Source organism: Rhinichthys klamathensis, unplaced genomic scaffold (assembly GCF_029890125.1).
Source record: "Rhinichthys klamathensis goyatoka isolate OS25496 unplaced genomic scaffold, OSU_Roscu_1.1 h1tg000111l_1, whole genome shotgun sequence".
Lineage (NCBI taxonomy): Eukaryota > Metazoa > Chordata > Actinopteri > Cypriniformes > Leuciscidae > Rhinichthys > Rhinichthys klamathensis.
Window position 1 is genome coordinate 11,983,577 of NW_026606649.1, and position 20,884 is coordinate 12,004,460.

The 20,884-nt window shown below is 40.7% G+C and overlaps 1 protein-coding gene across 2 annotated transcripts in view; it reads left to right on the forward strand.

The window, feature by feature from the left end:
• The first annotated feature begins 1,703 nt into the window (after window positions 1-1,703).
• Window positions 1,704-20,884, forward strand: part of dtnbp1b (dystrobrevin binding protein 1b) — a 43,526-nt gene continuing 24,345 nt past the window's right edge. The window contains exons 1-2 of one of the 2 annotated variants that reach the window (XM_056254513.1): window positions 1,704-1,782; window positions 1,912-1,985. In XM_056254513.1, coding sequence (XP_056110488.1) covers window positions 1,943-1,985 — 43 coding nt within the window. In that variant the 5' untranslated portion in view covers window positions 1,704-1,782; window positions 1,912-1,942. Of the gene's footprint in view, window positions 1,986-20,884 lie in introns of both variants that reach the window. The other variant, XM_056254514.1, reaches the window with a different exon arrangement.

Below are 20,884 nucleotides of genomic sequence, written 5' to 3' on the forward strand. Positions count from 1 at the left end.
AGAAGTGGTCTGCAGGTAACAGGTGATTTAAAAATGACTGTGAAGGGTCATAATACATACATTTTGTCATTATAATTATTTTTTAAATGTAGACTTGACGCTTGAAATTTGGTTGTACTCCACAGTCAACGATGAAGGTTTGATTAGTATGAGCTTTTTAGCCCCTGCTGGTAGATGCTGAAACTACACCTTTCTGCTGCCAAAAAGCATTTCTCCATTGAAGGCTTTTGAAATGCAGTTAAAGGTAGGACAGGCAATTTTCGGAGCGCTAGCAATAGCAAGCTATGAAAGCAAGAGATCCCACCATCCCTTCAGTGCATTTACAAAACCATGCTTCCTCCAAAAGACATGAACACACACTGCAGAGTCTGCAAACCATCAAGAGACGAGAGACAGCGTTAAAGGACAAGTTCGGTATTTTAAACTTAAAGCCCTGTTTCAAGATCGTTTCTGATGAAATAGAACGGTTAAGATTAAAATTTGGACACATGCTGCTGTCCCGAGAAATTTCGGTTTCTGTGGTTGCAGGCAGGTAGAACTTCGTATCATTGCATTCGGATCGAATGCAAAGATTGGACGAACATTTTATGGTCCTACGCCTTATACAGACGTTATATACATTTGAATACATTTAGACCACTTAACTTAGTGATTGCTATCAGGATGTGAAGAGACTTTCAACCAGGATAACAAAAAATGTTTCTGGAACAAATCGCCTAGCCTACCTTTAACTTAAACTAATTACTGACCACTTATTACAAAACTAATTAAAACCATTCTTCATTACTTGAAATAAAATAGATGTTAATTGAAATAAAATAAAATATTAAAAACTTGGTAACATTTTACAATTTGTTATTATTAGTTAACTACATTAAATAAATACTTCCATTAAAAAAAAAATACTTCTAGCATTTATTAATCTTAGTTATAGCTATTCTAAGTTCAACATTTACTAATACACTATTAAAATAAAAAATTATATTTGTTAATATAACAATGAACAGTTGTGTTTGTATTAACGTTAACAAAGATTATTAAATAGTGTAACAAATGTATTGCTCATTGTTATTTAATGTTAGCTAATGCATTAACTAACACAATACAGTATCACAATCGAAGTGCACAGTAGCATTTAATTTTTGAAGAGTTTAGTTGCTGCATCTGTAACTGTGATGTAGAAGCACCATTCAATCTTACATGTGTAGCATGTTATTTTTCATGTTAGAGTATGTTATGGTATTATTATTATCAGATTTAAACACATTCTCTAGAATGTTACCAAATAATAAATACAGATTTTTACATGTTCTAAAGAAATTGTGAGTGTTAGCGGGTGTTTGCCTGAGCATTGCTATGTGGTTGCTTACTGGCCCAAGAGAAAAGGTTCTACAGCCAAGTGAATTGAATATTGCTACTTTCTAGTTGAAATGTTACTTTATAGAAGATTTGCTACTAGCCAGTGGCAGGTGGTATTAGTCATTCTTAGTCTACAGACATTTGATTGGACATTGTGAATATTTTTGGTTTATTTTCTATTTCTGCACTTCAAGAACTCTCACTGTTTCTTCTTATCTTCTGCGTTTATCTACTTCTTCTATTCATGATTTCCATGCTCTGTTAATGCAGTCTCTTTTTTCTCTCTCTGAGCGGTTCCCCTCCTGAGATGCTGAGTGGTACATTCCTATCTACTACTCACTGCTGCTCTGCCTCTCAGTCCATCAGACAGCCGAGCACTCGCTGTACGCTGCACTGCTCTACAGCATCACTGGCCATAAGTAAGTGTGTGTGTGTGTGTGTGTCTAACCCTCCAGTGCTGCTCGTCTAGACGTTCAGGATGTGTGGCAGGTGGCTTGTGCTATAAACAAACAACAACACCCCCTGCCAACTCGGGCTCTCCCACAGTATAAGACTCCTGGTCAGACTCAGCAGCGGCTCTGGGATGGCTTCCCCAGGATCCGCCAGTGGCAGCAAGAGAAATTCCTGTAAGTGGCATCTCTCTTTCTTTCATCGCTGATGTTTTTTCTGACCCGCAGTGCTTCAGACTCTGAATGGGTTGTTGTAGATGTGCATGCTGGAACAGGGCAGCTGTTGATCAGGATCTCAGATAACAGTTGTTTACTTGACTTGGCTTATTTTGGTGGAGTGCTATAATGTCTTTATTCATCATTAAATGGCTTTGTTATAAGTTTAAAGAAAGAAATAGAGACATAGATCTTTTAGCAAAAATGTGTTTTAGCTCAATATCAGAGGTTCTTCGCAATTGTTTTGGGCTCAACATTGTTTTACACTGGACTTCAGGTGGTGTCATGTTGTCTGGAAAAGTAAACAAATGTGTCCTTAAAATCAAACATTGAAATTTAATCACATTACCATGAACTACAATATGCAAAATAATTGTTTTTTATTATTTGCAAATTATTGTGCCTCTTGAATTTCTATGCCTTCCCGCTTTCAGCAGCAGAACACTCTAGTTTGCAAAAACTGTGTTTATCCTCTAAGCATAAATGTATAATGAAGCTTGTCCATTTTGTCATCTGCTCAATTTGGCTAGCTTCTACCAAATACAGATTTGCAACAAAGTTCAACAGAATTTGATTGGATGCACACACAGCCTTTGGCATCACAAAAGGTGTTGTTGACTGCTTTAACGCAACAATGACTTTAAAAAATAAATGGATGTTTTCTCCATCTTTAAATGTTGATGAACCTATTTATCTAGTTATGCTTACAATGTATGCTTATATGTTTGCATTTTGTATTTGCATTTAACATTGTTTGTATGTTTCACCAGTTGAGGAGCACTGCTCTTATAAAGCACTGTTGCTACCGTTTCCAAGCTGCAGCTTTATACCTTTGTCCAGTGCTATTTTTCCACAAGAAAAAACTTTAGTTAATATTTCTTTGGGTTTGAAGATATTGGTGCAGCAGCGAGTGGAATAATAGCAGCATGTATGAGTCAGTGTGAAAGCTGTGTGATGGAGAATCCTCAGGGGACGAACTTGAGTACTGAGTATTGATGGAGCACAGAGGCACACTGTGATATCGCACACACATGCATAAACAAAACCTTGCATCTCTATGTGCCATTTTTCTAGTGCCTTTGAGTCTGTTTGACTTTTTATGTTGATTATTACGGCAGGAGAGCTCTCGAAGTCTCGTTATTATGACGACCCCACCCATCCCCCCGTCCGTCTCTCCTCCTCAGGATGTGATTTACAGTCAAGGCTCTCTCAGACCCTGGAAACCGCATCCCAGAATAACATTAATTACCAAACCAACCAGCTTTCAATGACCCTCAATGCATTTAGGTTTCAAATCAGCATCAGATGTGATTGTTATTTGGTCTCTTCAGTGTTTTGACACAAAGTGGTTTAAATAAGGCCATTCAGTTAATCTATTCGTTTGGATCTTAAAGGGATAGTTACCAAAGAATAAAATGTACTTATGTCGCTTCGAACCTGTATGACTTTCTATCTTCCATGGAACACAAAAGGAGAAACTCTGAATGTTCATGCATCCACACAAAATACATATGTAAAGTACATATAGCCCCTTTCACACAGCAATCCTGGGAAATTAGCATAATATATATTTTTTTAAAACATGAGACATGCATAATATTATACAACTGCAGAAATGCAACGCTGATGGATGGAAAAAATGGCTAGATCTCGAGTGCGACACGTTGAAAAAGCTGCGAGACGTGGAGCAACGGTCAAAGATGATTGTCTTGAGCATATCTAGAAAAACTTAAAGGGGTGGTTGATTATGATTTCACTTTTCTAACTTTAGTTAGTGTGTAGTGTAATGTTGCTGTTTGAGCATAAACAACATCTGCAAAGTTACAACGCTTAAAGTTCAAAGCAAAGGGAGACATTTTCTTTTAAAGAAATTGCTTTTTAAGGTCTAACAAACGGCTTGTAGGGACTACACGAGCTTCCTCCCTGGTTAGTGACATCACAAACCCTAAAATTGACATAAACCCCGCCCCCGGGAATGCAATATATAGATTATAGCAGAATAAACTAATCAATGACTACAAGAGTTCTTGAGTCTCTCCATCATTGTCTGACTCCAGTTTGAACATAAAAGGCTAAAAGTTTTTGAAATTTTCAGTGCATGTCTGTGTGAGGTAAAAGGACACAAGCTGTTGAAGCTCCGCCCTCTGTGCCGGGAGCAGCAGCTCATTTGCATTTAAAGGGACAGACACAAAAACGGTGCGTTTTTGCTCACCCTCAAAAAGTGGCAATTTTAACATGCTATATAAAAATATCTGTGGGGTATTTTGAGCTAAAACTTCACATACACACTCTGGGGACATCAAAGACTTATTTTACATCTTGTGAAAAGGGCATTATTTCACTCCTTTAAAAAAATCTTACTGTAAACAGCGTACAGTAATCACGTCATCTCATAAGAACTTTATGAATGGAAGTAGACTTCTTACTTCATCGCGTTCTGACCTGGTAAGTGATTATACCGTAATCTTCATTCTGCGTTCACACAGAGCGCTTCCTTTCATTTAAATAATTCACACCCAAGGCATATGCAAAAAAAAGTGGCGATGCCAGGTTGAGTTGCATTGGTAGTGTGTTGTCGCCAAGTCCAAAAGATGCCCCAACCCCCTCCCGAATCTAATGCGGTTATGGTAAGGGGTGTGACAGTTCTGAAAAATGCTTAAAGTGGTTGACCAAAAGGGACTTCATAGCAACAGGAACTAAAAACACAGAGGTCTTCAACCCTATTCCTACGACCTAAAAAAGCCGTGTCCCAATTCAGAGGCATCCTTTAAAGGAATCGACTTCAGAGGCTGCATCCTTCCAAAGCCACAAAGGTCGGACCGAGCGTTGCTAGATGGCTTCAACAAAAGCATCTACCACAGATTAAATACCTCATATCTCACAGTATTTCTGTTTTTAAGGTTTGTAAGCTTTCATTAAAAATCAATTTCCCTAAATTGGATTTTTATTAACAAAACACTCTATGATGTTTGACTTTATTGACATCAAATCTGTTATCCGACTCATCTTAATGCATCATGTTTGAATGTTTGGAAGTAGATGATGAGGACATAGATGATGGACATATGTGATGAGTGAAATAATGGATGATGGATGATGAGGACATAGATGATGAGTGAAATAATAACAGAACTTAAATTCTGATTGAATGTTTCTTGAAGAGGGTTTAGACAATGCTCAAGTGAGAACTATTGTTGGATAGTCCTGTGTTGGATTTACACACAGACCTTTTTGCTGACAGCTAAAACCCGTCTGTCTGTGAGATGACGGAGGTGCGGATTAAAAGACTATTGAAGCAGAATTCAGCCGAGAGCTGGGCTCTAATCTCACTGTCTTCTCGCTTGTCTCTCGTCTGCATTTGACTCTATGCATGCCAGGTTCACTTGCTTTTACATGAAATATTAATATTGTTTAAATTAGCATGCAACAGAAATGATTCGTGTCTTTGTATGGAGCTAATTTGGCAGTGTGCTGTATAGCCTTTGCTCTCTCTATCTCTTTCTTCCTGGCATTGCAATTATTTCATAAGGATGACAGCTGCAGACATGGATTGGATTTTGAGGTGAGTGTTTGTGTGTGTGTGTGTGTGTGTGTGTGTGTTTTGATGTTGAACAAAAGGCAGTGTGGTGAAAGCTTGTTTACCGACGTGTTTTCGACAGTAGCACTTATAGAAAAATTTTAATTACAGGTCAAGCTTCTCTTTATAAATAGGATGTATGTGATCGTCATGTTTATACATTATCTACTATATGAGTATGATTGTAAAGTGACTTAATGCATAGAAATCTTGCACATCTATGGCCCTTATATCTTCTTTATCCAGTACATATTCTCTCTGGCCTGCTATATCATTTTGTGAGTCACACACTGTTCAGTGTTTTGAGTCTTGATTGTGTCTAGATCACTAAGGTCTCAGAGCAGATCTGTCTCATATCATTCATCAGTGGGTTGCCAGATAGTCTCTGCTGCTTATAATGCTACTGTTATAATCAACAAAGCTGTTTATGTTGCAAGCATGTAATACAACCACAACAAAACCATAATGCTCTTGTTATAATAAATAAACAGGGAAGATGTTGCAATTTTTGAAAATTGAGTGTAATGCTACTTAGCATATAGCATATAGTGCAATGCATTACCTAAACAGTAGTATATTACATTATTAACCCTTGCATTGCAAACAAGCAGAGACGGTCCAAAATGTGTGTGGCACTTTATTTAAGATTGATATGGGGTGGAGTTATGAGCTTTTACCAACAGTTTGAGGATCTTTGAGGAAATATTTGCAAAACCCACAGACAGACACAAAGGATGACCAATAGTAGTGATTTATAAAAAATAAATAAAAATGAGCGTGAGCGACGTGATACCAGAAAGCTATAATTCTCCAGTCATAACAAACAAAAAATGCAAGAATGCACTGTCGCCAAAGAGGAGGGTGCAGGGAGGATGTCTTAATGTACTATTATGTTGCCCTTTGTTCTTTACATGAAGGAGGATAATGTCTTTACAACATCGCTACAGAAGCAATCGTGATGGGAATACAGCGTTCAGTGTCATGCAGCAAGTACAGTAAACAGCCTAGGGAGGTTGGCACAGCAGCACGCTCACACTCGGAGAGCACCTGGTTAAACAGGTGCTTGTACGGAAGCAAACAGGCCTGTGCTGCTCAAACTACTTAACCTCCGTGTGAGCAGTGAAGTGTGCTGACGGTTTCCGGAGGTTAAAGGGGCATGTAAACATTTGGGAATAATGGACATGGATGCTCAGAACGAGAGCTGGAAGTAAAGGAGCAAAAAGAGAGAATGTTTTTTGATGTAGAATCTGTGCTGCTGCTAATTGGTGGCAGATGTGGCTGAGAGCGCAAAAGGAGGACTCGCTCAGAGGGAATTATTATATGTGTGTGAGTGTGTAGAAGACGCATGGATGTCTAGATATAATAGTTGAACTGGGACTGACCCATATTCTATATGCAGCTTTATATGGGGATAAAATGGAACTGCAGTTTTACTTGTGAATGAAGATGCTGTGCTGATTTACATTTTTCTTGGAGTGATTAAATGATATGAGCTTGGTGTTAGCAACAGGCAAGTCATTTATTTTGCCAGTATTACAAGTCAAAGCATTTTTAAAAAAAAAATATTTGAACTGAATAGACAAATCGCATGTGTAAATTTTGTTTTTGTGTCAAACATTCGTCTTTATGTGATCAGGTCTTTAGCCTATAATCAAATTGAGTCCAGATTAATGATACAAAATAAATACTGTTATTTATTTATTAATTTATTTATGCTTTTTAATTATTGTTATTTTTTATAAGAATTTTAAGAAGATAAAACTGTACTTCATTATCAAAAAATACCAGTAGAAATAAAGTAGAAATGAATCATTAAGGTAGCAATTGTACTTTACCAACCAATTTCTTTCAATTACCATGGAGTGCCATGTAATACCATTGTACTTGTATAGGGTAATTATTCAGTACCGTGCTCTGAAATCATCACTGTCCCATGAACTGCTACAGTGTTGCCAGGGATGCCGGTGTAAAACGGATTTGTCATATACAGCACTATACAAATGTTTTTTTGAATAGCCATGAATTCGTGTTTTTGATTTTTCAAAATGAAATGGAAATGAAATATGGTAGGTAATTAGCTACGCCGTGTATGTGGACTGCAAATCTGTTTTTCAGTTCTGCTATCAAACAGGTCCAGACGTGATTAACTTGCTTGCCGGGATAATGCAAATAAACACATGAGCAAATCTGTTATTCTGAACAACATTTCACACTAGTGTTTTCTCTCCTCAAACTTTTGATGAACAAACCACTGTGCACAGACCCCATCTGGGACTGTCTTGAAATGATTTATTCCAAGTGATCTGAAGTTAGGTAAAAAACCTGAAGGGTGTGTTGGTGTATATTGCAAAACGAGTTGCCCTCAGAACTGTGATCCGATTCAAGTCCAAACCTCTGGGTCCCAGTGCAGGCAGATGAAATGAGCCAGAGCCCTGGGACCTCAAAGAGGTTCAAAGGAGAGACAATTCTAAGATGAGACGATTCAATGCTGAAGACGTCACCCTAGCATCTTTATTAAGGCATTTTTTTCTGTTCTCACTTAATCTGCACGTTTGAAATGTGAGAGACCCTACGCACCTTTTAATAGCTCAGAAAACATACTTAAATGGATTGTTGTTTATTGAAAATGTTGTCATCATTTACTCAACATCATGAGTACAAACATGTGGAACACAAAAGAAGATATTATGAAGAATGTTTTGGCTCCCATTGACTTCCATTGTATGTAGTATAATGGTCAATGGGAACCGAAGTGGTATACCAACATTCTTCGAAAAATTGTGTGGGATGAGTAAATGATGACAGATTTAAAATTTTGGGTGAACAGTCATGTTGATACTTAACAACTTTTCTTAATTTATGAGAACTGATAATTAACTAAATTTCCACTTGTTAACATGCTTCAAGCATCTTCTATGAAAAGTATTAGACACCTCAGATATAAAACATTAAGAAATGCAATGCATTTTTACATGCTATGATTGTCTGATTAGTATACACACTGTAGATATACAGTGTTACCAAATGTTTGTAATTTTTTTCAGAAAATAATTGTCAAAGTGCTACAAAAAAAATGTTAATTGGTTAACTGTAAATTACTGTATCATTATTGGTGAAGAACTGTAAATGACCAAACACTGTGAAATATGTAATATTACTGTAGAATACTGTCAAATTTATGGGCTTTGAAAGTAAAAACTATAAATGACCTTATAATTTACAGAGAAAAACAATAAAATGTCATTCCCATGGTGGTTAGTATATTTTAAGGTAAAAATCAGATTTCGGTACCATGATCATCACTTAATGAAATATATGGTCTTAAGTTTTAGAATATATACAGGCAATAATCCTGTAATCCTGTAATACCTGACAAATTGCCATTACATTTTATGGCATCCCCAGCTGACATGTTTTATTGTGTACAGTAAACTCCCCCAAATGGACTTCAACAGCTACTTTGTAACGACCGAGTTGAAGCTTCAATAATGTTTGTTTACTGGGTTTTGATTAAGCCAGAGCAACACCAAACACATTTGAAAAGAATGTAATAGGTTTATAATTACTATTGTTGTATAATATTGCACTCTGGGACCTTAACCTGTAAAAATGAAATAAGAGGTAGAAGTTCCTTTCAGTGTTTGTGAGAAAGACATAGACTCAGAGAGAGAGAGAGAGAGAGAGAGAGAGAGAGAGAGAGAGAGAGAGAGAGAGAGAGAGAGAGAGAGAGAGAGAGAGAGAGAGAGAGAGAGAGAGAGAGAGAGAGAGAGAGAGAGAGAGAGAGAGAGAGAGAGAGAGAGAGAGAGAGAGAGAGAGAGAGAGAGAGAGAGAGAGAGAGAGAGAGAGAGAGAGAGAGAGAGAGAGCTGTGATAGCACCTTAGCCCATTCAACACACTTCATACACCACACAAAGACATTGACAGCCAGAGGGAACATCTAGCGTATTGTAAAGGGCCACAATAAAAGGAAACATCAATAAAGGGGGATGGTAAGACTGCTGAGCCATGCTTTTCACAGTCAGTAGATGAGCTACAATGTCCCTCTGGCTTAAAAAAAAACAACCACACTCTACTTAACTGTATCAATGTCTTTTAATAATTTAAGTATATAGCTAACACTTAGGCACAGTGCTCTAACTCCTGTCTGAGAGAAAGAGAGGAACATTAAGGCTCTAGACAGGGATATTCAATAAAAGTTCCAAGAGGTTCGGTCTTTATATTTCCTCCCAGTGGAGGTCTGGACAACACTTTTTTGGAACAGTTATACAGTACATTTCCATGGGGGCAACCATAGTAGCCTACTTTGTAAAATAAAAAATCATAAACACTCAAAATAGTCATAAAAGATAAGAATATTGACCAAAAGGCGCCACGCATCAACTTGTCACGAACCTTGCTTATTCAAACAGTTGGAGTCATCTGTATGACAGATACAAATAATTGTATTTGCTGCATGCTCGTTTTCTACAGCGTTTTAACAAAAGTATCTATTTTGCTGCTCACTGTGTTTCTGCTACAGTTGTTAAAATAACTGTGGTATCTGCAGCGCTTAATGTGCCAATTTAGCGTCTTCAGCAGGACAGCCAGGGGTGTAGTACCCAATTTTGGGCCCTGGGTACAAACCATCTTGCTGGGCCAGACGTGGATGTGGAGACGGACTTTTGACTGAGCGACTTCTCCAACTTGGGGTTTCGGGGAGGGGGGGGGGGGGGGCTCGGATTTGAGCTCGGCGACTTCTCCAACATAGGGGGGTGGAGATGGACTTTTGACTTGAGCTCGGCGACTTCTAAGGGCCCCCGCCCTGCGACTTCTAAGGGGCCCCCCCCTGCCTCGGGCTCTGGGTACTCGGTACCCTTTATCCCCCCAGTACCACACCCCTGGGGACAGTTAATGAACTCTACCGTTAAGTGAAGCGCGTTTGGCTCTAGATAGAACTATAAGAGGCTGTAGCAGCGAAAGATCATTACCGTAGTGGCGAAAGATCATTACCGTAAATGACCCTGAGCGCTTGTGTTGTTAACTGCTCTGTTTTGTTAAACTGTAGAAACGTTAAAATGGCACGGTTAAAATACCACTGCTCTAGAATATAGAAATGACCAGAGAGCCATACACAATATTTTATCAGTTACTTTGTGTATTTTTGCAACAGTAACAAAAAATGTTTCCAAACAAAGCCACAGGACACAATATATCATGAATGAATCATTGTTTTTAAACAAATCGGTTGAATGAATGATTCAGTGACTTACTCATAAAGTCGATAGCTGCATTCTGAATTGCATACTGAGTAGGAACTACATTTGAATAAGAACTTATTTCACAACAAAAAGTATTTTGTTATTATATTTCACACAAAAAGTATGTTCAATATATTATGAATGTGCGTAATAAGAATGAAATCCAGATGTAATACATCTAACATCAGGTCATTGTCATGTGATCTACTTAAAATCCGTTGATGTCCTGCCACTTACATCTTCACTCGCATGGCCTCATGGGATAGTAAAGTGTCCAAGATGCACCGTTCAGAATCTAACCTGAAGTATAGGTCATCCGGCTATTTGCTTACTGTTTTATGAATACTGTGAATTTTGACTTTGATACTTCTCTTTTCACGTACATAATGCAGGGAGCCACTTGTTTATACTTTGCTTGTCTTTACCTATTGGTTAAATGATGTAACCTTCAGAAAGTAATATCTACCAGAGATTGGCAGCCTTTCTGAACATGCAAACAGCAAGTGGAGTCATGGAAACAGTGAAAACTCCCTGACTTGATCTGTGATTAATTAAATGGTGACTAGATTTTAAATTATTATTGTGAATCTTTTTCTTGTCCAATTTGTGACCCTTTTATTCAGTTTGGAGCCCTAATAATTGTAACTATTTTCTACTAATTTCAAATCCAGTGATGTTCAAGTGATGTTTCAGGATGGTTCATAACAGTAACAGCATACTACAGTGTTACTTGCATTTTGATGTGCTGCACTATTTACTTTCTTCCTGTCACTGATCTGAAGGGATTATGGGTTCAGCTCGTAATGCCTCTCCTATTAGAGGCCACTCAAAATGGTTTATGCCACACTGGATCTCTCAATGTTGTTGTGGCCCCTCCAGAAGCTACAAAACCCCCGTCAGACCAATGGCAAATCCAAACTGACACCCGAGTCGCCAACATCTCCCGGAGCCTGTCATTCTCAAAGACACGCTTGTATTTTCATTTCTGACATGCTCCCCTGTCAGCCGTCCCACTAACACTACGGCTAATGGAACGGGACTGAAGCACATCTGCAAAAGGACAGAAAGAAGCCTTTTTTCCAGATTAAATCAATGCTTATGATGTATATACTGAATTACTCCATAATAAAGTATAAGTCTAGGCTTCAAGGTCATTTTGAATTACCAGTAAGCTTAGCAATTTTGTGATTTATACAAAACCTCATTGTTTCGTGTTAATTCTTATTATTTTATCATTTCATTTTTTTTCATTCAGGCTGTATGTCATCTATATTTTCATCTGAAAGTAAAAGGTTATGCAAGTAAAACGAATATTTTCTGAAACATTTCAATTTTCAGAGGAATGTTGATGTGTTTTTGATGTTGTTTTGTTAGAAAAAAAATGTGGAGTTATGACTGTTTTATAAGCTTATGTTCCACCGGGTCCAAACGGAGCAAGGAGTGCAACAGGTGTGTACAGTTTAAAAAAAAAATGTATTACAGGTGTTAAAAAAGTGTAAGCAAGAATACCACATTGTGTTTTTTTTTTCCAAGTAAATTAATCGGTTGCCTAACGTAACCTCGGTTCTCTCTAGATGAGGGAACGAGTATTGCGTAAGCTAGCTTACGCTACGGGAAAGATTCATCTTTTCTGAATTATTGAAGCCAAAAATTATCCTTAATTTTGTATCCATTGTCAACGCAGTGCAGCAGCTGCAGACCTTGAGCGGGCTATCTAGCGAGCTCATTGGTCGCTCTGCGGGAACTGCTACAGCCTATGGACGGACAGAATGAACTCGCGTCCAATGAGAGGCGCTTGCGCCTTCATCACGTCACAGCCCTCCAAACTGAGCGTGGCTAGAGTGTATATTAGAGCGGTCCGAAGGCTGCATCCCTGGTTTTCATAGAATGAAGTGAAAAACGCTCGTGGCTCCAGCATGGCCGGCTACGCAATACTCGTTCCCTCATCTAGAGAGAACCGAGGTTACGTTAGGTAACCGATTCGTTCTCTTACGAGAGGTTCTCTCGTATTGCGTAAGCTAGCTTACGCTACGGGAACCCATTGTCAACGCCGTGCGCGCCAAGCATCCACAGCATGAGCCCAGGGGAAAAAAAAACCCGGGGAGCCCTATGAGTGGGGAAAGCATTTTGGCCAGCAAGAGCGCGGGCCAGTGTGTATGCAATACATAAGCACATAGTGGGAAGAGAGACAGAGCGGTAGTGCCGGTCTGTGGAGAGTTTCCCATCAGTGCAGCTCACCAGGAGAGCTGTAGCGTATTAGACCGCTAGTAATTTTGCCTGCAGGGCGGGTACTTCCAGATTGTAAAATCTGACAAAGGTGGAGGGGGAAGCCCAGCCTGCTGCCACACATATGTCGTGAATGGAAATCCCGCTGGACCACGCCCACGATGAGGCCATGCCTCTAGTGGAGTGAGCCCTAATGCCTAAAGGGCATGGCAGGTCTTTTGATGCATACGCAGCAGCAATAGCGTCCACTATCCATCTAGACAGTGTTTGTTTCGAGGCGGCGAACGAACGAAACGAAACGAAAAGCTGCTCAGTGCGTCTGAAAGAGGCAGAGCGCGCAGTATACAATCTCAGTGCTCTCACAGGGCAGAGGAGATTGGCGTCACATTCGCTATCGGATGTTGGCAGAGCCGATAGGGAAATGATCTGCGCTCTGAATGGGGTACCGATCACCTTGGGGACATAGCCGTGTCTAGGCTTTAAAATGACCTTGGAGTCATTTGGTCCAAACTCAAGACACGCAGTGCTGACAGACAGCGCATGAAGGTCTCCCACACGTTTAACTGATGACAAGGCAGTCAGAAAAACAGTTTTGAGTGAAAGGTATTTCACATCCACGGATTGAAGCGGTTCGAAAGGAGGGGCTTTCAAAGCTTCGAGAACTATAGAAAGATCCCAGATAGGAACCGATGGGGGGCGCGGGGGGTTCATCCTTCTAGCTCCCCTGAGGAAACGGATGACCAGCTCGTTTTTTCCCAGTGACTGGCCGTGCAGGGGTTCAGCGAACGCCGCGACGGCCGCCACGTATACTTTGAGCGTGGATGGGGACCAGCCCTTATCCAATAGCTCTTGTAAAAACACGAGCAGCGGCGAAACCCCACATGTCCGTGGGTCCAGATCTCTGTCGGTGCACCATTTTAAAAACACAGACCATTTGGACGCGTAGAGTCTTCTCGTGGAGGGAGCTCTAGCGGTTATGATAGTGTTCATAACGCCCTCTGGTAAAGCGACGGGTAGTCGTTGATCACCCACGTGTGCAGCGCCCAGCGCTCTGGGTGGGGATGCCAGATCGTGCCGCGAGCTTGAGAGAGGAGATCTGATCTCACTGGAATGGGCCACGGGGCTGTCAGTGACAGCTGCGTAAGCTCCGGAAACCATGTCTGATTCTCCCAGCGCGGGGCTATGAGGAGCACCGAGCAGCGCGTTTCCCTGATCCTCTGTATTACCTGTGGTAATAGCGAGATGGGAGGGAAGGCGTAAAGCGGGCGGTTGGGCCAGTCCTGGGCCAGCGCGTCCTCGCTTTTCGAGAAAAACACTGGGCAGTGAGAGTTAGAGATAGATAGATACGCAAAGAGGTCTATCTCTGCTCTGCCGAATAGGCGCCACAGCATCTGGACTGCTAGAGCGTGCAGAGACCATTCCCCTGGGGGAATATTGTCTCTGGACAGTCCGTCTGGGCCGTCGTTCAGGTGGCCTGGCACATGCGTCGCTCTCAGCGAGCGCAGATGGCACTGGGACCAACTCAGTATGCGTTCTGTCAGGTGGAAGAGGTTCCTGGACCTGACGCCGCCTTGACGGTTTAGATAGGACACCACAGATCTGTTGTCCGAACGGACCAGGACGCGGTGACCCTGAATGACCGGGAGGAAGCGCACGAGCGCGTACTCGACCGCTATCATTTCCAGACAATTTATGTGAAGGAGCTTTTCCTGTACTGACCATAGGCCAAACACCGGTGAGCCTTCGCAGACGCGGACGCGTCTGTCGAGATGACTTTTCGGCGGGATACAGCTCCCATCATCACTCCCCGCTGGTACCATCCAGCCACTGTCCAGGGCTGCAGAGCTGAAATACAGGTCTGAGTCACTCTGATCAGCTGGCGGCCTGTGGCCCAAGCCCGGCGAAACGCGCGGGTGTTTAGCCAATGTTGAAGCGGGCGCATGCGCAGTAAACCCAGCTGGAGTACTGCTGAGGCTGAGGCCATGTAACCTAGCATCTTCTGAAATAGTTTCAGAGGCGTGAGGTTGTTCATCTGAAAAGATGCGGCTAGTCGCTGAACACGGCACGCGCACAGAGCCGTCGAGTCTGTTGGGGGCCTGCTCAGGGGGCGGTGACCACTCGAGCCCAAGGCGGTCGACGGCCTGTGTGAGGAGGCGCATTAATTCCTCTTCGACTCCGGCGCGGGTCCTGCTGGATTCGCGGGCCGAGGAGGAGGCGAGAGAGCCTGACCACTCCTCGCTGTTCGAAGCCATGACGGAACAGCAGTCTTTTACCTCCGCCTCGTCGTCCGAAATGGCAGCAGTGCGGCCGCTCGGCGGCAACTGCGCGTCCGGGGAGGGCGGGGGGGTTGAAGGCGAGGATCGAGGGAGAGGCTCCGGCGAGACGGTCGCTTCTAGCATCGGTTCCGGCGGCCTTTGGGAGCGGCGCTTTTTCTTGCGCGGCGAGACGAAAGGCGGCGCGGCGGCTTCGGCTTTAAATGCTTCGAGTCGAGCCCGCAGGGTCGACATCGGAAGCTCCTCGCAGAGGTCGCATCCGCCGTCAGCGAGAGCGAGCTCTGCGTGCTCCAGTCCCAGGCAGAGAACGCAGATGAGAAGGCGGTCTCCGGCGCTGAGAGGGGCGCGGCATGAGCCGCAGTTGGTGCGAGGCATCTTTATAAAGGCGCTCGTGCTCTTTTGTGAAGTTCCCTGAGGAACTAGCTTAGCTCTAAAAAAGGATACGTCACCGGATGGCGTAGCTTGCCGGATGGCTGAAGGTGGCGAAGGCGGCCGGCTTCTTCAAGCGCTGTCCAAGCTCGCTAAAATGCCCCTCAGACGGCGACGCGGCTTCTGTGGATCAGATGCGAAGAGCTTCGCTGAAGAGATGAAAATCAGGGATGCAGCCTTCGTACCGCTCTAATATACACTCTACCCACGCCCAGTTTGGCGGACTGTGACGTGATGAAGGCGCGAGCACCTCTCATTCGACGCGAGTTCATTCTGTCCGTCCATAGGCTGCAGCAGTTCCCGCAGAGCGACCAATGAGCTTGCTAGATAGCCCGCTCAAGGTCTGCAGCTGCTGCACTGCGTTGACAATGGATACAAAATTAAGGATAATTTTTGGCTTCAATAATTCAGAAAAGATGAATCTTTACCGTAGCGTAAGCTAGCTTACGCAATACGAGAGAACCTCTCGTAAGAGAACTCAGCTGTGATGTATCATTCCTTTATTAAAACATACCATTAGCATAGTTTCTGCCGAAATCATAAATCAATATGGTATCTATTTAAAAACAAGAAGCATTTATAATCTTTATATCATGTTAGTGTCTTTGATTTATTATAATTATTTTATTTTTAATTTTATAAAGGTTTCTTAACTGAAACAGGTCAGTTTTTTTAAAATGAACCTTTATTCAGACAATAATAATGTTATATAATTACATTACATATAATTACACTCCTTTGTGTGTGTCAAAGGAGTCACATCTTCCGTTGTGGATGAGGAGGTCTGAGGTCACTATTGAACGCACCTCACAGTGAATGTCAACTTATGATCTTGAGAGAAATGAACATAGCACTGTGAGAATTTATTTGACCTGTGTAAGCTGAAATGGGATTGTAAATCAAAATTTCTATGACAACAGCATTGGAAGACTTCTGTTTCAGAGGTCTATTTGGAGATTCACTCCTTCTTTCTTTGCATTGCATCATAGGTTTGACTCTCATTCAGCCTGACATACAACTCTTCCACTCGTGTGCACAAATACATTTCCTTCTTTATCTAGGCCGCCTCATTAATAAGACAGCTATACTAACCATAATAGGTTCAAATGGCCAACACTGGACTTTAATTAACATTTTACATCACACTGGTCATTCTCATTCTTTTCCTCATTGTTTCCATTTCAATGGCAGTTGTTTTAACTGAGTGAGCAGTTGAATGCATTCCTGCAGGGTGTCTCATGTGTTATTTGTTAGGAGTAAGGCACTGGAGTTTATAGATATAATGAAGAGTGGCATTTTCAGTGGGCAGGAATTATGTGTATTCTCATTCTTTAGAGAACAACAGCCTGGGGAATCAAGGCCTTTTCATGTACACTGATGTTCATATTGAAAACCCTGCATAATTCACTTTTTACAGGAGTAGTTCACCCAAAAATCTAAATTAAATCATTGTTTATTGATAAATAAAATACAATTTTAAGCCGACAGTATCCTATTTGATGCACTAATTTTGGTCCCGCTTTATATTAAGTGGCTTATGTACTTACATTGAAATTAATAATTTGATACAATGGACTTATTGTGTACATACATGTTTTTACATTGTACTTACATTTTAAAAAATACCTGCATGTAATTACAGCTGTAATTAATTTATGTAGTTACATTTGTAATTACACTGTTGCCCATTCCCTTACACTTATAACCCACCCTTAAACCCACCCATACCACCGCACCTGTCCCTAACCATACTCGTATCACACCTCAATAGCAGCAAAAGTGTTTTACAATACAACCTGAACACAATAAGTACATTGTACTTATTTTTCGATGTAAGTACATAGTACTTAAAGCCACCTAATATAAAGTGGGACCCAAATTTCAAAGGCCTCTAAATTATCAACATGATCAACTATGCTGAAAAACATTGTTGTCTGATTGATAGTTTATACCGTTTCTTAAGTAGCCTAAGTAAAAGTCTTTTTAATATAACTCTGAAAATGTGTTCCATAAGAATAACTTTTATATTGTTATTAATATTTCAAGATGAACACTTACTGAATTGAAGCAACTTAGGTTTACTTGGGTAAAATAAGGGTTAATCACCCTTGAGTCGTTGCAAATCATCCACAAAACTGTTCCTTTTATTTTAGGGGGTGTTTCCCTACATACTGGCCCTGCTGTTTTATGGTTGAAAGCACTCTGATATGCTCAGACCTGGAGAGAAGTGACAGAAAGAGGATGTCTAATCAATTTAAGGGAACTCTCTGTTTAGAGCCTTCTTATCTAATCATCATCTTGTCAGGCTGCCCAGTCCTTTCAGACAGGCTATCATTGCACCGTCAGACTACTTCTGAGACTATTATATCATATTTCAGGGTTAAAGTGGTATTTATAGCTTTATCGATACTAAGACACATGGCAGAATGCAGACGATTGTAATTGATACCCACTATGAGACATGCATCTGATTTAGCCAGTGGTTGTGCTAGCAGAACTCCCACAAATAGCAGTGTTTACTAATGACAGCCTTAAAGAAATGTATGTTTTTTTTAAATTCCATGTGTGTTAGCTTTGATGCATTGTGTCCTCCTAAAGTGGACTGTAATTAAAATGTTAATTTATTTAAAATGTCTCCAACTATAGCAATGGTTTGGCTGTGTTTTCTGTTGCATTAATAATGGTACACTGTAAAAAAAAATATTGTAGCTTCAATGGTAAAAGACTTGGTTAACAGTAAGTTCCCTCAAATTACAAACACATCCGGAAATGCTTCTCACCTTCATTCACCTTAAGTGAATGTAGCCTTGGCCTGGAGGGGTTGATGTCATCAGGCGGTACCCATCGTTCATTGGGTGTTTCAACCCTTATCCGCAACACCCTCCCGATGGTGGGTCGGCAGTGGTGGCCAGATCACTGCCCATCTTCCCCTCCAGGCTTCCAGCTCAACTCCTCCCTCCTGCTCCATAACCAGCAAGAGGCTCTTTCCGCTGCCTCCCCCATCCTGTGAGCTGCTGCCTTCCTCTCTTTCCCTGTTATTCCAATGGCTGTGAGCATTCTCCACACAGACTGAGCAGGGAATCCTCTACAGCCAACCTCGACCGGGAACAGCCAAGCCTGCCAGCCTTTCCCCCTGCAGTCGTGCTGCAGGTTTTGGTATTTGGCTTTCTTCCGTTCAAAGGCCTGTTCACAACCCTCTTCCCATGGGACTGTAAGTTCTATGAGGATGATCTTTTTTCCCTCTTCAGACCACAGTACCACATCCGGCCTCAGAGTTGTCTGGACGAACTGGGGGAACTGCAGCCTTCCTCCCAGGTCGACCTTCATTTCCCATCACAGTATACCATAGAAAAAAATAAATAATTATATTATATTATATTTAATTACATTAAAGACATTTCATGTAATTTTACAGTAAAATACTGTTAAATTTATATTTTTGGCAGTGAAAAAGAACGTCATCATACAATTTACAATGAAAAACCGTAAATTGACAAAATAACGGTTTCTTCTTATAATTTTTTTCTATCAGTTATGTACATTAAGGCTTTTTATGTTACATCTTATGTTTAAGTTACCAAGATGCTGTTTTGTATGTGTGTGTGTGTGTGTGTGTAACTGTACTCCTATATTATTTACCTGACCTTGTTGAAAAGCTACTGTGATTCATCATGTGGCTTTTTCTTTGCCATAGTATAGGTTCAAAACAGATAGTACTTTAGTACTTTAGTAGAATATAATTTTAACAGGTTATTTGAACTATCAAGTAATTAAATATAAAAATGTTTTACTGCAAATTTAAGTTAAACCCATAAAACCTAAAATGTTGCTACTGTTTTCTTTTTTTACAGTATACATATCCACTGCAGTGGAAAAAAATCTGCTGATATACAACATTACCATGGATGATGGCAAAATTTCGAACATATCTGTTTGCTGAATGCCATTTCATATTTTTAAAAAGCTGAACTTAGCTGTAGATAAGTGAAAAAAATACACAGTGACTGATAAAACCATTTTCTGTTTTCATGTTTTATTGCGACATTTCATCCATATTTTGCTGAACATTATTGTAAACACAGTGTATGAGTATGCATTGTATAAATGTGCAAATGAAAACTTTACTTAAGGAAGCACAGCAAAAAGGTGTCATTTTGTACATTCTTCAGTCCTTCGTTACAGTCTTAATTTGCATCGACTCATTTGCTTACGGTGACCTTGATATGTTGGGATTGTTGCAGGTTCCTCTAACAATCATCCTGGTAAATGTGTGAGTTGGCATGGGGATGGCACATATTTAACATACCTTTATCAAAGGGCAAAAGACACCTACAAGCCCATTCAGTCAAATCAAATCAACATAAGATGTACAAATCTTAAGGGGTTAGAAAACACGACCCTGAGGAACACACTTACATAAATGCTTGAATCTATTTTCGTCCTAGTGTCTTCCACCCCCTTCATTCTCTTTCTCATGCTTGTGGCCAAAGGCTTTTAATGCATAAGTGTGGCCTTTATTCAGGAGCTATAGTCTGGGGTCATAGCACAAGAAAACTACACATTTTTGCTAGCCTTGAAAAGAGAAATAAAGAAAGAAGGAAAGAAAAACACACAGACACATTTAGACATTATATAATATTTACCAATAGAGTACAACAGTGACCACATACTGTTTCAGTAGCAAGTATCTTTACTAGTATTTTTTTTTTTCATAGAAATGTCCACAGATTATTTCAATAGATTTGTATATACCAACGCTATCTCACGACCAATTCGTACGAATTCGTATGAGTGATTAAAAGGTGGCTAATTCGTACTAATTCATACGACCTCACTCGTACGAATTTGTACGATTTGTCTAAACCCACGTGAAGGGTAGGTTTAGGGGCGGGGTCAGGGGTAGGTCATTCGTACGAATTCATACGAATTTGGTAACCCGTAAAATATGTACGAATTAGCAAAAATCGTACGAATTTGTACGAGTGAGGTCGTATGAATTAGTACGAATTAGCCACCTCGTAAAATTCGTACGAATTGCCGTGAGATCGGGCTGTACATTACATTGCATAGAAATATATATCTCTTATGGGGAATGTAGTTATACACACATGCAATTTTA